Here is a 16,273-nt window from a genome sequence, read left to right as displayed (position 1 = left end):
AACGAACCATTATATCTATATAGAGTAATGTTTTTTTCGTTTAAGATAAACCGAAAATTTTAAATGAATATAGTTTGTTACCATAAATATCAGTTTTTCTAAAATCATATTATTTTCACAAATATATTGGTTATCAATCATTTGCGTTCCGTAAGTTCCATGAAATTATATTATTTAGTTACCACAGTTTTCGTGACGTTTTTCACAAATGTGGTGATATTTGATAGTTTGGTGATGTGGATTCTGTGGCTCGACTACAAGAAAGGTCGTCATTCGGAAAATTCTTGGTGATAGAAATGAAAAACTTTACTTCTATATTTGTGGGAAAAAATAATTATCCTTCAAAATACTTAATGAATGTAATTTTCATGTTTTTCATATCCAAATAAGATTGAAGCCACAACTTTCTTACACATCTCACTTGGGAATCTGTGTGTTTTTTTTGTTATAAAAAATCTTGTCATAATGACGACAAGCATGTTCAAACTGTCATCCTTGCATTCCTTTTTGCCTGTGCTGGTTGGCATGTGTATGGGGATAGCACTAAACATGATGGTTGCTCCCTTCTTTGATGAAATGTGTGATCCTTCCAAAGCTACAAATCCACAGAATGTTATTGAACTTCACCAGAGAAATAACAATGTTCGCATCAAGAAAGAGACTGTAGATAACCATAAAAAGGCTGAATCATCATTTAAACTTGATCCAACAGTACAGCAAACAGTAAACATGCCTGGTATAGGAAATCCAAAAAAGTTTGTTCGACCAAGATTTGCATCAACAGAGCTTGGGATAAGGGAGAAACTATTTGTGGCAGTGCTAACGTCACCAAATACAATTAATTCATTTGGTTTAGCAGTGAATAAAACCTTATCTCATTATGTTACAAAAACAATTTTCTTTACAGCTACAAAAACTGGAATGCCTCCCCCTGGTATGCCAGTGGTCGGCTTTATGCAGCAACATGCAACATATTTACCAATCCACGTTCTGAAGTATATCAGGGACCATTATGCCAACAGTTTTGATTATTACATGTTCATTACAGACAGAACTTATGTACGAGCAGAAAAAATCTTTGAATTGGTTAGTCATATCAGTGTCAGCCAAGACATTTATTTAGGATCAGCAGAAATTGATGATGATGGCCAGAAACACTGTTCCATAGAAGGAGGGCTGATCGTTTCACAGGTACAAGAACAAAGTTGGACCTAAAGTTACAATGCTGAAGTTTAAAGTGGCACCGTTTTGTGGCCATAGCATAGTCCGCTAAACCTGCCTATATTATTAGGCTTTTTAAAAAAAAATTTTGCCCAATATATAGTCAGCTGGCGGTACCTCTTAAAAATGTGAAATCGTAGGCCAGATTTGGCCTACGCTAAGTCAGCGGCATATTTCTAATATATCGTCCATGCAATGCTGGGAAAACATATACATACCTTTATATTGGGATCTTATGTACTCCTTTGCCCCCATGTTACATCCCATTTATGAAATTAAACAACTGTGTACAATGAAATACTTCCGAGACCCTTCTATTTCACACATTTATAATGGCCGCCGTATACACATTTAGTAGAACAAACGGCAGCCAATCAACTTCGCTCCCGTTTTTTTTTAAAAAAAACATGTGTAGTTGAAAGATAAACAAAAAGCTAGCCAGTTAGAGTTTTTAAAGTAAAATCATGGTCGACATACACGACATGTTGTCAAATATTCAAATTGAACACGACTATTGCTGGTACCGCATCACTTTCGCGATATTCACGTTGCATATACATGTAGCATATACACGGTAGAATTTTGTTTATCTTTCAACTACACGTGGATATTTAAAAATAAAACCGGAAGCGAAGTTGATTGGCTGAGTTGGCTCTACTAAATGTGTATACGGTGGCCATTACAAATGTGTGAAATAGAAGGGTCTCGGAAGTATTTCATTGTGCAGAGTTGTGTAATATGATAAATGGGATGTAACATGGGGGCAGTGGAGTATATAAGATCCCAATATATAGGTATGTGTACGTTTTCCCGGCATTGCATGGACGATATATTAGAAATATGCCGCTGACGTAGCGTAGGCCAAATCTGACCTACGATTTCACATTTTTAAGAGGTACCGCGAGCTGACTATATATTAGGAAAAAAAAAAAAAAAAAGCCTAATAATATAGGCAGGTTTAGCGGACTAGCCATAGCAGTGCATGTGATGGTACATTAAATCCAACTTATATATATATTATAGATGTCAGATTATCAGCTGTAATAATATAATAAAGTCACATGTACAATTTTGTGTACATCATGTTTCCTTAAGGAAAATGTAACTTGATATACAAGGATGCTTAAAAGAAATTAGCAAACATTGAAAGTACATAAAACTGAATTCATTTTCTATAATCAAAATTATAATATACATGTATAGTGATTGTATTGGCTTAATTATTACCCTAAAACCCTTATAATTGAACACAGAAAAAATTACAAAGCAAGTGCATGTAAATGGATTAATTCCTCATATTTTTTTCTATTTTTTTTTTTGGCATAAATAATGTTTGGGGGTTATTTATTCTTGCAGTCTGTTATTGAAAAAGCATTTACACAATTGGACTGGTGTATGATGAATAACCATGTGTCGAGTGCCAGCATCACTCTGGGACGATGTCTCCACCAAACAACTGCCATGCAATGTACAGACCATGGAGGGGTAATTATTGGAGCATATAAAATAAAGCTCATATATATTTTTTAAAGCTATAAATACCAAGTAGAGGCAAATTGCAAATCCTGATTATGGTGTATTTTTAAAGCTTACTGTGAAATATTATTGCTTAATTCATTAAGTTCTTTAAAGATATTGACATGTATATACCTTTGATGTCATGTAATCTGCATAGTTGCATACTGTTAGATTGTGTTCCCTCAGTAAAATAATCTGGCATGTGACAGATCTACCTTCTGCAGTTGTACTCTAATGTAGTTATGTCATGAATATGAAGTCTGTCTTGTATTGATACATGTTCAAGTTGCATTTTATCCAATATCAGATTCAAGAAGATGCAAATAGTTCACTTGACTGTTATGATATCCAAATCGATAAAGTTTTAATAGAAGGTATACTATTGTAAACTGCCTTAGGGGATTTGACTGCAGGGATACGTTTATATATGTACTGGCCATTACATCCTGTGTCCCGTGCATACTACTGTTTTAAAAGGACCCACACATTTTCTGGAAATGTATATTACTATTGGACCCTAGCTGTTTTTGACAATAAAGATGTATAGGACTTGTGGAAAATATTTGCAGATAGATCACTGGAACTGTAAGTGATTCTGAGTACAAACTGACCCATCTTCTCTGTCAACAGGATAAACTTTACAAGTATTACCATGTAGTGGATTTTGACTTTGATGATGACATACCTATTTTGAGAAATGATGCTCGATTCAACACATCGCTCTCAGTCTACCCTATGCCAGATGACATTTCACATTACAAGGTCCACAGGTAACTTTATCTGCAACACTCTATCTCAATTTCTAACTAAGATATTAAAGTTTGCTTGTCATTTACTAAGATAATATGATTTGCTTGTTAAAAAAGCTACTGAGAGGTTTAACTTTATTAAGGTATGTATTATGTAACTACTGAGGGGTTTATTTATCTGAAAATATTTGTACTACTTACACTTCTGTTTTCAGGCCAAAATTGAAAAAAAAAATCTTTCTGCTTGAATTTCTGTTTTTAGCTGGTAATTAATTTCCACTATCTCAAGAGGATGTAACTTAATCAACCCCTCAAATATTATAATGATGACACAGGTGACATACAATGTACATGAATTGTACTACTACAAGGTGGTTGATTTTTCTCAAGGTACTCCAGGTGTCTTCCAAACTTGGCTGTGCTATTAGGGATATGAAGATAGCCACACTAAATCATCATCTAAGAAACAATTACATGTATTCATAAAAAAGAATATTTGAACTGGTATTTTTATTGTTCTTCAGATATTTTTGTCAGTTGGAGTTGAACCTGACAAAGCAAGAGATAGTCAAGGCTAAAGAGAACATGGTGTATCTGAGTGAGTTTGGCCCTGGAGGACGGGACTCCCTTACCTGGCCTCTTGGTAAGTCGTATAAAGTGATATATGGCTCGAGCCTAACCCGATTCACTTTCTTCTACTTCTATCATCTTTTGTTTCATCTAGGAGTTGTATGATCTTCTGAAAAGAGCACAAATGAAGTTGGCCTCAAATTTATCCCAGAATTAGACTTTGAGAATTATTCCCCTAAGTTTCATTTATTTATTGCATTTTACTGTTTAATCATCAAATCTATAAGATATTGTGAAGTTCATTGCTTTTTTTATGATTTTAAATTTAAATTAAACAAACACTACTTCCTCATCTCCCTGCTTAAGTCCAAGCACTCAGACGATCAATATGAGTATTAGAATACCAACTTAAATTAATGAATCACACGTTTCATCACAATTCAATGGATAAAAGTAAATGACTATCAAATAAAAAAGGGAAACCTTGTTTTAAGGTAGTGAAATTTTTAATAATGTACATGGCAACTGTTTTCTTTTTTTTCACAGGAGTGTCTGAAGCAATTCAGCCCAAGAGTCGTTTTGATATTCTGCGGTGGTCTTATTTCACAGACAAAGATATATACTTTGATGATGACTTCACAAATGTCAAGAAACTTATAGGTAAATGTTTTTTGGAAACAGGTTTACAAAACTTTCCATGTGTTAAGCAGTAGACTTTTATGAATATCTCCTATAAAAAAAGTCTTTTTCATATTGGATTAGGGTCTTCAAGATAATTTTATCTTTCTTCCTCTCTCTGATGTTTCATTTGACACTGCCTCACTTTAGGACTTCAGCTGAGCACTCTTCCTGTGAGAGAGGATCTGGGTTATGTCCCCTGGCCCGAGACAAACTATATTTTATGGAAATGGTAGAATATTCTGTTCCTCCTTAGTGCTCAGCATAAAGAAAATGGTACAATTGGTATTCCTGTTGTCAATATATTAAATGTGACCAGATAGGATTCAGTATCTCGGGCGACAGGCTTCTCTGAGATAACACTATAAAGATTGGAAGACCAGGGCCGTTTTCGTTTATTCGGAACAACCAGTTCAACCGTTGGTTAAAGTCATTATTTCAAGTATAAAACCTGACGAACCTGCATTTTTTTATACAGGCCTGTGAGGGCTTTGTCAAGGCTCGTCTGAAAACAATATAAAATTACCAGGTCCGTGTTTAATTAATAAACGAACAACTAGGTCCAACCAGTCAAACCGCATAATCGAAAACGGCCCAGTACTCCCACTATGACAGTCTTCCAAAACAAACATTCTCTCACTCACACAGCACATTACACACAAGGAAGATCATCCTTAAATGACTCTAACTGTAAATAGGATGTTAAACCTCTGAACAACTAACCTATAATGAAGGCTAGGAAGAGGAGAATTTAGCTGAATTCCCAAATTTAGTTGCCTTTTATTATCATGCAATTAGGGGTAGCAGGTACAATTCTAAATTTCTAAGGCACATATAGACCAGTACAATTTGTGAAACACATTGCTAATTACAGATAGGGTTCCATGTATTATGTTTACATTATCGTATGTATTGTGAAAATTTTGCACTACAATGATATATAATTACTGACTTTGTGTTGTATAGGGGCTGATAAGGTGGACGTGACTGAGGTTATACAGACAGCTTTTGGCAGGTTAAACAGGGACAACGGACACAAATACAGGTCCTTTTCACTGTTGAATGGCTATAGGAGGTTTGAACCAGCCCGTGGTCTGGAATATACATTAGACTTAGAGGTACAAACCAACAACAGAGGAGAGAAGGAAATTAAACGCGTACATCTTCTCAGGCCCCTCAACAAGGTAGAACTTGTACCAATGCCTTACGTCACAGAAAACACGAAAGTCTACCTCGTAGTGCCAGTCTTCGAACAGGATCAAAACGATTTTACAATTTTCATGGATAGTTTCTCTAAAGCCGTCCTTGACACTAACGATAACACTGAACTGTGTATTTTGCTTGTTTACAAATCTACCGATGTAAAAAGTGGACATGATGCATTTGCTGTTGTCAAGCAAACAATTAATTACTTCATAAACAAACAGAATGACCAGGAAGTCAAGATCCGGTGGTTAGCCATGAATTCCAATTCATCATTTATCTCCGAATTTGAAATAATAGATAGAGTTGTCCGTGACTTCCCTTCGAATGCCTTACTAGCCATTGGAACTATAGGCATGGAGCTGGAACAGGACTACTTAAATCGAGTCCGTATGAATACAATTCAGGGTTGGCAGGTTTTTTTCCCAATTTCTTACTGGCAGTACAAACAAAATCTAGCTTATGAACAAGAGCCTTACCCAAGCACAGTGGAATTTGGTCAGAAATATGGTCATTTTGATGTCAATTCTTACGAACATAGCTCATTTTATGTGTATGACTATTTAGTAGGAAGAAAACTTCTTTCTTCAACGGAAATCAAACAGGGTCAGCTTCTAGATATGTTTCTGAAAAATCCTAGAATCCATGTTTTCAGGGCGACAGATCCTGCTTTGAGGAATCGATGGAAAAATATAAGCTGTCCTACCCATCTCCATGGCGATCGGTACTTCAAATGTCTGCAGCGGAGATCGGAGAGCTTAGCCAGTCGAGCCCAACTTGCTAAGTTGATTTTCGAACAACAAGAAAAAGAATCTGGCATTTCTGGAACAGCTGCAGGGCAGCTGCCTAGAAATTAATCTATGTGGTGTAGAATTTACTGTATAACTGTGGAACTGCTGTTCTATTGAATTCTCTCAGGTATTCAGATAGTGTTCAAGGGAAACCATCTGAATACATGTGAGTATTATAGAATAAGGGTATATGCTTTCTATGTCTAGGACTGTAACAATACATTGATAAGAATTCAACTTAACAGGTGCATTGCAATATTGGAGACATTTACCTAATATATTGTGATACCTGAATTGTTTCCCAGTTGTGCTGTCTTCAAAAAAACCCAACATAAAATGAAAATTGGCAACAAAAATACTATCTACTCTATAATCAGCATTTAATTTGCCTATATCACATTGTTTTAAGGCTATGATTAACAGGTTGTACATTGCTGTATATCTGTTTATTTTTGTGGGTCAAAGTTCATGTGAGTCAACAATTTCTCAATATTTTGAGGATCAAATTTCCGTGATCATGGCAGTTTCCAGCGAAATTCAAAATACACTGGGCAACAACCATCCTATCAATGGCAATGTTACTTACTGTCAGTAATGGTACATATCAATATTGTGTGTTTGAAATGTATAGCGGTGGATGGTTTATTTTTGCTATATTCATGTTTGCTCTGAAATACACAAATTCTAAACCCAGCGAAAATATTTAGAAATTCATTAACGTACAATATAGGAATAACTTTTTTTTTGTATAGGAATCGGTGAACCGCCAAATTTGACCTCTGCAAATATACTCGAGTGCACAAAATATTGACCCCACAAATTTAAATTACAGTAATCTATATTTCTGTTGCAAATTGCAACCTTGGTGTATTGTTACAGTTCTGATGGTATCAATATTTCATAAGCATGCAATTAGTGTACATGCTAATTTTCAACATTCTACTTATTTTTAGAAGTGACACACAAAGTTGTAATTGGCATTCAATTTGATGGGATTAATCAGCATATTATATTTAATACTATGTTATGTTTAGATAGCTGATGAAGGATGTGAGAGTTTACTACTGTGAAAAACTACAATGTAGATGGACATGAAAATGCAAAATCAATACGCTGCTTTTTTACAGCAGCTTATGTTCTTGAGTATAAAATTGTGGAAAATGTCATGATAAAGATGCAGTAGAGATATTTGCAATACATATACGTAATTCAACAAACACCAGTTGTAGTTAAGTTTATTGTCAGATAAACGATATACAAATGTATTTTCTAAGCCCACATTATCTAATTGTTTTTTTATGCAATTATGTTATCATTATATACAAATGTCTTCCTGTTAGTGTTGTTTCAATTCCCTTAAACCAGAAATATGTAGATAAATCATCTGATTTAGATCATAAAAAGAACAATCTTTGGATATAACATAAAATTTTATCATCTGTTGAAAGCAATATAATTATAAGTTGTACATATTACATGCATACATCCTTTACATGTATTACACTAAAAGATATTTTCCTGCCAAAACATTCCTTTTCTGTCAGATATTTTTACAAAGACGGTATCATCAATGATGATTTATCAATACAGACATACTTGTTTTAAAAAATATTTTTACAAAGACGGTATCATCAATGATGATTTATCAATATAGACATACTTGTTTTAAAAAATCTACTCTATGATACGTACATGTATTTTACCAGGATAGTTAGTGAGGAACATAATATTGTGTCTCTCTAGTACATTTTAATGTACGCTTGAGAGTAACCGGATGGGAAAAGTGCTAGGCACTAGCATTGATATTAGTATAAATTTCACAGGAAACAAAATCAATTTGAAATCCAGTTCTATTTAATTAGTGATCTCATGCAAAAGGTAATCTGCTCAAACAAAGAGATTTTGAGGCTTTTTCTGATTCCATAAAGGTTATGTGATATCCGTCTGCCTAACACAATTTTGGTAGATAGTAGTATAATGGAAGTTGATGTTTTGAGTTGAATATTAACTTGCATGATGGTAATATTTATAGAAACACCGAATATACTTTTCAAATACGTTGTATGAGAATTGAGCCATTATTGAAGTCAATAATTTAGTCATGCTAGAGTATTTTATTATTTTTGTTCTACCAGGTTAACAAGTCATCATATTAACCTTACCAAAGATTCAGAATAGAATTAAAGTGTTTTAAATCAAGGTATTTTTTTAAATTTGGAAATTAAGACATATGATTCAATCTACCTTTATTAGAGAACAACCAACTAAATAATTTTACATAGACCACAGTGTTAAACTTTGTTAAAGTTTTGTTCTGTATTATTAAAACAAAGGAATATTAGTTAGCTATTGGGTGCTATAATTAAAGTCTAGGTTCTCATATAACACTAGATAGAAAAAAAAGTTTGGGTCCTTCTGCTCAAACTCCAACCAGGGTAGCTTTATTGAAATCAGGCGCATTTTGCACTAAAAAATCCTGAAATTCCAATATCTTTACCTGTTCATTATCAAAATAGATATTTTTAACCTAAATCTCAATATGAATTTCCAAATTCATATCATGGTTATCTAGGAATAATTACCTGTCAGAAAACATTTTTACTTTTGAAATTCATAATTGGCCAGCCAATCAGCGTCCGGGTTAAAATTCTATCCTGGGCGCAATCTTGTATACACACGGGCCATGTCGAAGGTCTTTTTTTTATTTAGTTGGTTGTTCCCTATTACGGAAGATTATGGAGAGAGAAACCAATCTTATAAATAAATATTTTTCATGATATTAATACCCATGTACAAGAGAAGACACCAGGGCCCAATTGTTTCAAACTATTAACAATGTGGTTAATTATGGTTTAACACCGTTTTTAGCTTAATGATACTTTTGAACAACCGGACCCAGAACTCTAGTCATTTGGTCATTTGACAACTTAGGTGAACGTGGGCCAGTTGAAAGGATATTTTTTTTGCTATTTTTTTGTGTACATTTGTAACTTTTTTCTGCTGTATACATCTTTTAAATTAGGAAAAATTTACACTGTCTTTCCTTTTGTTTTTAATGCATTTTATTGTGCTTGTGTAAAGATACCAGGTGTATGCTTTTATGCTTTTGTGTTATTTGCTGTGCTTCGAATTCTTTATCAAAGTTGAAGAACCTGAACTAAGTGTCACAGTTATAATAATTTGACACAAATTTGCACCCAATGTAACTTAATATTTACTTAAACTCATTATCCATTGAGTTTGAATTGTTTACGCTAGAAAATCATAAGTTGTATTCATGATTCTTAAGTAATGAATAATAACACCTATATCAAAGATTTCTTGTGTACCATCGTCAAACCATGCTGTCTCAAACTCAATTTTGATACATATTGTACTTTTACCTCGAACAAATTTAATGGAGCACAATACAGTTTATCTTATTCAGCAACAATTGAATTATTGTCTTGTACATGATTAGGAAGAAGTTTAAAGTATAATTGATTTTTAGTTTCCTATTTAATAGGGATCACTTTTAAAACTTTGTAAATATGTCAAACATGTAAAAGCACAAAGCAATGTGGCTAACTAAGTTCTATTCTTCAAGCCATAAAACCCACCAAGACTTTCATCTTTCATGAAATGGAAGGTACATTGAAGCTATATAACATTATTTGATAATGTTGTGCTTTAGAGATAATGATATTTGTTAACTCACTCGTTACAACAACAAGTTCCCACCAGTAGCCATTTTATATACATATTACCTTTAAAGATATGTTAAGATTTAATAAAGCTTTGACTCCTGCAATCATTGTGTTGTTTTGGTTTACAATGTATTAGATTGACCATTTGAATCTGAACAGCCTGTGGACTTAAAGTTTGTTTTCATAAAAAAAGAAAGAAAAAAAACGGATGTATAATAAAGCCTTGATAACCCAGACTCCTTCAATCCTGGAGTCTTAACTGTCCAGATTGCCAATTTTCTGGACTGCCTAATTTTATGTTCTTATTTATCAATATATAACGTTACATATCCATGTCCGGATTATTGGGGGTCCAATGTACTTTCCCTGGAATTTGTATGGCATTGAAATCATCGCAGTATGATAAGGTTCAAAAGTAGGCTTGGGATTATTCTCTGAAGGATATGAATGGATATAATGTATATCATATGCTGTAAATTTATCTTTGAAATGAGACAGACTCATGTACATTGAATCCATATATCTGCAATACATGACCCCCCTGTGGGAGGTTCTAAGTCAGGTAAGGGTAATCAGATTGAAATACAGATCCATGTTATCACTACGTTTGATAAGAGGATTTGACAACATCCCATTAGGGGTCACATTCTGGTGACCTTTGGAAAAGGCCAATCGAATTGCAGCTGCCAGAATCGTGACTGGGGAAAAAATAAATTGAAAAAGCTGTCGGAATTATTTTAGTGTACGTAGTCATCTTGCCAAAAGAGCAAAATAAAGCTAAATTATATATGTATACAGGGACAAAATGGAGTTTTCAATTGAAGTAGTAAGGTATAGAAAATGCATTTGACCTGAAGTAAAGGTGGTGTAAAGGTCATCCGAACCTGACCCCTTTTGGGATGTTGTCAGATTCTCTATTGAACAGAGCGGTTATGAGTATCTGTATTTTAATAACATTTGGTAAAGTGTTTGGTATTACTGAATCAAACCAGGTATGGAATACAGGCCCTCTGGGCCCCTTGGTTTTTAACACATACCGATCAAGATCAGTTGCACTTTAGCCAACCCCTTGGTAACTTTAGGATTTTCTACAAGCATTGATTTTTCCGCTATTTGCTCTCATACACATCCTGTATGTGACACCAGATACTATGTCAACACAATACAGAACCTGTGTCCTAATCTGATACCTGTACATCCGGCTTCAGGTACATCTCACGACGACTTCCGTATCCGGTATAGAAGGGATAGTCCGGTCTGAGAAGGTTTATTAACAGGTGAAAATGACATTGCCTCCTGCTGTCGGAGATTAACCAGACAAAAGGCGCAATGTGTAGCAACCTCTGCTTTATATCAATTCTGACTCTTGGTTCCATGGGTGATGTAATGGGCACAGGTATAAAGCTAAATAATGCCGACATATCTAGGAATCAGTTTAAAGCAAGAACTTCTAACTTTGAGCACAAGTTGAGACCGCCAACAGCTTTGAATCAAAATTGGACAAAAGGATTTCAGAATACTAAGAATGGTCAAAACCCATCAAGTTCATCAACACCAAAAGACACTCTTGTTCTGTCACATAAATCTGCTGATTCAAATTTCAATGCAACATATTTTCCTTATTTCAGCTCTTCAAGGACAAAACGGTCGCGTACCAGAAGTGATGTAATCACTATGTCGTCCTTAGGAACATGCCAAAGGCGTAGAGCGATCGTCACACTGTCACATCCTGGCTGTGATCAGAAGAGGATAGTAGTGGTTGGGTGCTATGGGTCGTGTCATTCATTTGCTATGCCAGAGTGGCATTTCGAGAGACAGGAAATAGACATGGTAGACTTCTGCACATGTTGTGAACCGCGGGAAGTAGTGACGCGAAGAATACGCTTGCGCTGTAACCATGGTACAAGGTATGCTTCACTCTCCTATGCTGCTGAGTGCGCATGTAGACCATGTTCCGCATACGAAACACCTGAAGCTGAGCAACCCTATGATTACTAGTGATATAGTCCAGAAAATGTGAGATGTATCTATGTGACAAGCTGTTGTGGTTAAAGATACTAGAGATAATGAACTGTTCAATAGGACAACGAGGTAAGTGTTCCACTTACATGCAATAGGAATACCAAAGGAAGAAAACTGACATATGAAGTTTCCATGGGAACAGTCTCTAAAATCTCAAAATTGATTAAATTGTTAAAATCTATTTGTGTCACCTGTTTTGCTTTCAGACTATTGAGCAGAGCAGAAATATTTTGTATTCCCCATGAATAGAACATGTATGTGATTTTAGAATTAGACAATCTGTCTCCCATTCTCATCAATACTTCCTAACCTAAGGACTCTCTTTAAATTTTCCATATAAAAAGTATTACAGAAGTGAAGGAAAGTTTAAGAGAATTTTAAGTTAAAGAGTTTCCAAAGTAAAGGAATATTGGTGAAACTGGGCCCAGAAAGATAAGCTAGTTTGACTCAATCCTCTGTCCAACTGTTAGCTCTAATCCATGCCTTAATGTTACACAAGTAATAAGGAACAAACGAAAAAGGAAATCCAACAACGGACATTCTGAGTTAAAACAGTTTATTTGATATAGTCTCTTATAATATAATGTACAATCCATAATTACTTCACATAACGTGGAAAACATGTTAGTGTGTACATACGTAACATAAAAGATTAAACATCTGTATAGTACTTCATAATCAACAATATAGCAAAATAGTCTATGATAAAACCAACAAAGTTTTCATTGACAAAAGTTTTAACGCAATGCATATCTGCTGTTTTGGAATGTACATAATACATTAAATCTGCACTGGGTAGAATAAACGTCTAGAAAATTCATCAAACTTGTAATGAGTTTATAAACATGTTCAGTACATATTGTAAAACATAAAATATTTGTGTGTACTTACTTCAATGGTTTGAATTGTAATATTTGTGGGCAATTATTTTCATGAATACCCTATAAAATCCATTAGACAGGTAATACCTGTAGTCGACTAAGTATTTGCAGAGCAACATCATCCACACAAAAAATGTTTAAATCCAAGAAAATTTCATATGATATAGTATAATATTCACCATGCTTATCTGTCAGAGTTACTGCCCTTCTCTTCACTCTGTCAGTACTGACGATGGGAAGTAACTTTTATACCGACGGAATGAAATCGAAGGAAGTAACTCTGATAGATCAGAAAAATACAGAATGAATATTTCACTTATCATGCAAATGTAAAATAAGATTATAGTTGAATACTCCAGTTATTTGCATATTTTCTTCTGGAAAAAAATCAATGCAAATAAATGGAATCCACAGTATATCATAAATCGGCCTTGCCTTTTTATAGTCAATATTGAACAAATCACTGTTTAGCTTTTCTTATTTTCACTATGTAGTAGGTGTAGATCACCTATCAGTCTAGTTAAACATACATAGTTAACAACGATTTAACTATTCTACCATTCACTACAAACATTTAGATCATGATTACAAGATTATGAGTTTGAGAATTTTTAAATGGCAGCTCTGACTACAAGTTCCTTGATGTTCTTTAAGACAATGAGCTTTCTAAATAATAGATTTTCCACAGAAATTAGAAAACTATTAAAATTGGTATTTATAGAATTTAAGATACCACAAGACTATTTTATAACCATGATGTTGTATTTCAATTTATCGTTTATGAATTCTGCCTTTCTATATATATGAAGTGGATTTTAATTGACAATATTTGATTTTAAAATCCATCCTATGGACAAACTGCAGTCCGTAAGTAATTTAGGAATTTTCTGACCAGCAGGAATGTGTGGAAAAGCTATGACCAGCTCCACCATTATTGTAACCAGTCTTTGAACATTCAGCAAAACAATCAACACTAAAACTCGAACCATTCCACTTTACAAATCTGAACATCATACATAACACTAGATAAACATCAGAGGAGAAACCTCTGTGGAATTAACTCTACAGTTCAAAAATCCTTATCAAGGAAAGCCGCAGTACCCGAATAAAAACCATCGACCAGCGGTCAGTACTTGGCATTTGCCCCACATAGGATTTGAACTTGCGCCCCAGTTGTGGAGGGTTTTAACCACTTATCTGTAAATTAATCCCTTCTGTATGTCAAGTGCAAATTCTATACTGTTACTATAACAATACCCAACATGAGCCAAATATTAAGTATAAGTACCCTTGTCAGGATCTCAACTAATCCAACTTTCTTTATGATTCAGGTCTTTGGTAAAATTATGTGTTGTTTTGTATAAAATCCACGAAGTTATACAGACAATCATCTGACAAGAGCATGCAAGCAAAATTCTCTGCAAAATGAAATTACAGTCAGTTATACACACATTTAGTCACACAAATGTTTTTATACATGGTAGGACTATTCCCAGAAATATTTTTGTATTGTAATCTCACTGTAATCATAATTATCCCTAAATTTTTTGAATGAATTGTTCAAGCTTTAGAACTGGAAGAGTCCAATTATGTGTCTGTGGGGGTGAAGGGAATAGAGTTTTATCCCACAATAAATGCATTAGTTGGAGAGAAGCATTAAAGTGAATAGTCGGGCAAAGAAAACCAGTCTAAATGCGTTCATTGGCCTTCCAAAAGTTCTCACATATTAATACGACGGCCAAGTTCTGCTTACGTTTCCCAGTTCTGACCATTAAAGTAAAGGAAAGTTGAAAGTATTGAAAGCGAGGCTGCGTGTAAATGTAACCACGGACATAGTCAGCCGGGAGGACGTATTAGGATTCCTATACTTTAAATTAATTTCTTGTACGCAGACAGATTTTTGCGAGAGATTTTATTTTTCCATTTCATAAGAAATTATACTGGATACATTTACACCATTTTTACCGACTTTAGCCATCCTTGCCCGACTGTTCATTAGTTGGAGAGAAGCTTTAACTTTTTGCCATTTTAAAATAATTTCTTGGATTTCCTGATCACATTAATTCTGATTTCATGGAATTTTTTAAAATGAAAATTGAGATTTCTTGAGAAATGTCCCAATCAGAATTCTCATCACAGTCAAAACAAGCACTCGGACACATTCTACACTATAATATCTACATATAGCACCAAGCATGGATTCTCAACCACCACCAAAAACATCACAGTTGATTATTGAAGCAATATTTCCCACCTTTAAAAGTAATCCATCCTTTATCTATACAAGTCTTATCTGTCTCTTTTGACACCGATATATTTTATTTTAAGTTATGTCTGCATGAGAAACAACTTTTCTTTGGATTCTTCAAAAAATTATCAACATATTCTGTATTTGCATATTACAGAGTTATCTGCCCGTGTGGGTATTGATTGTGACGTCATGTGTTTGGGAGCGTAACATCATACTTTTCAGGGAAAATGACATGACAAGTGATCACAAAATAATGACGGCACAATCGATACCTACCCGCAAGGGAGCTAACTCTGTAATATGCAAAGACATCTGTATTTCACATTAGTTTCAATACCAAGCAGAATAAGAAAGTGAGTGCAGTTATCAATTCATGAGCTTCAATCCATTTTATCCTCAAACCATTGTTGTTGAGATCTACTAACAATAGAGGATGGCTGAGTTTATTGACATATCCACAATGCACATGGCACATTTGGTTTCTAATATTTTTTATCAACCCTTTTGTAACAATCTGTCAATATTGTTTGTAACTTGCCTGAGATTTTTCTATTATGCTATCACTAGTAAATTATCTACTCTAAAATATAATGATGCAATCACGTGAGCATTATCAGTTTTTACCAAAATCTATTCACATCTCCCTTCAACCATTGACCCCAACAGCATGAACAAGGGAAAGTAACTCTGATAAATAACACCA

At 34.3% G+C, this 16,273-nt stretch overlaps 1 protein-coding gene across 1 annotated transcript; it reads left to right on the top strand.

Moving 5' to 3' along the window:
• Positions 1-200: 200 nt before the first annotated feature.
• Positions 201-10,520, top strand: LOC138314974 (chondroitin sulfate synthase 2-like). Its single transcript, XM_069255653.1, has 6 exons — positions 201-1,191; positions 2,578-2,706; positions 3,370-3,509; positions 4,013-4,131; positions 4,605-4,718; positions 5,703-10,520. The coding sequence occupies exons 1-6, from the start codon at positions 466-468 to the stop codon at positions 6,794-6,796; spliced, it is 2,322 nt and encodes a 773-aa protein (XP_069111754.1). The 5' UTR covers positions 201-465; the 3' UTR covers positions 6,797-10,520.
• The last annotated feature ends 5,753 nt before the right edge of the window (positions 10,521-16,273 follow it).

This window comes from Argopecten irradians, chromosome 2 (genome assembly GCF_041381155.1).
Source record: "Argopecten irradians isolate NY chromosome 2, Ai_NY, whole genome shotgun sequence".
Lineage (NCBI taxonomy): Eukaryota > Metazoa > Mollusca > Bivalvia > Pectinida > Pectinidae > Argopecten > Argopecten irradians.
Note: the sequence above shows the minus strand (reverse complement) of the source record. Positions and strands in the feature narration are given on the sequence as shown.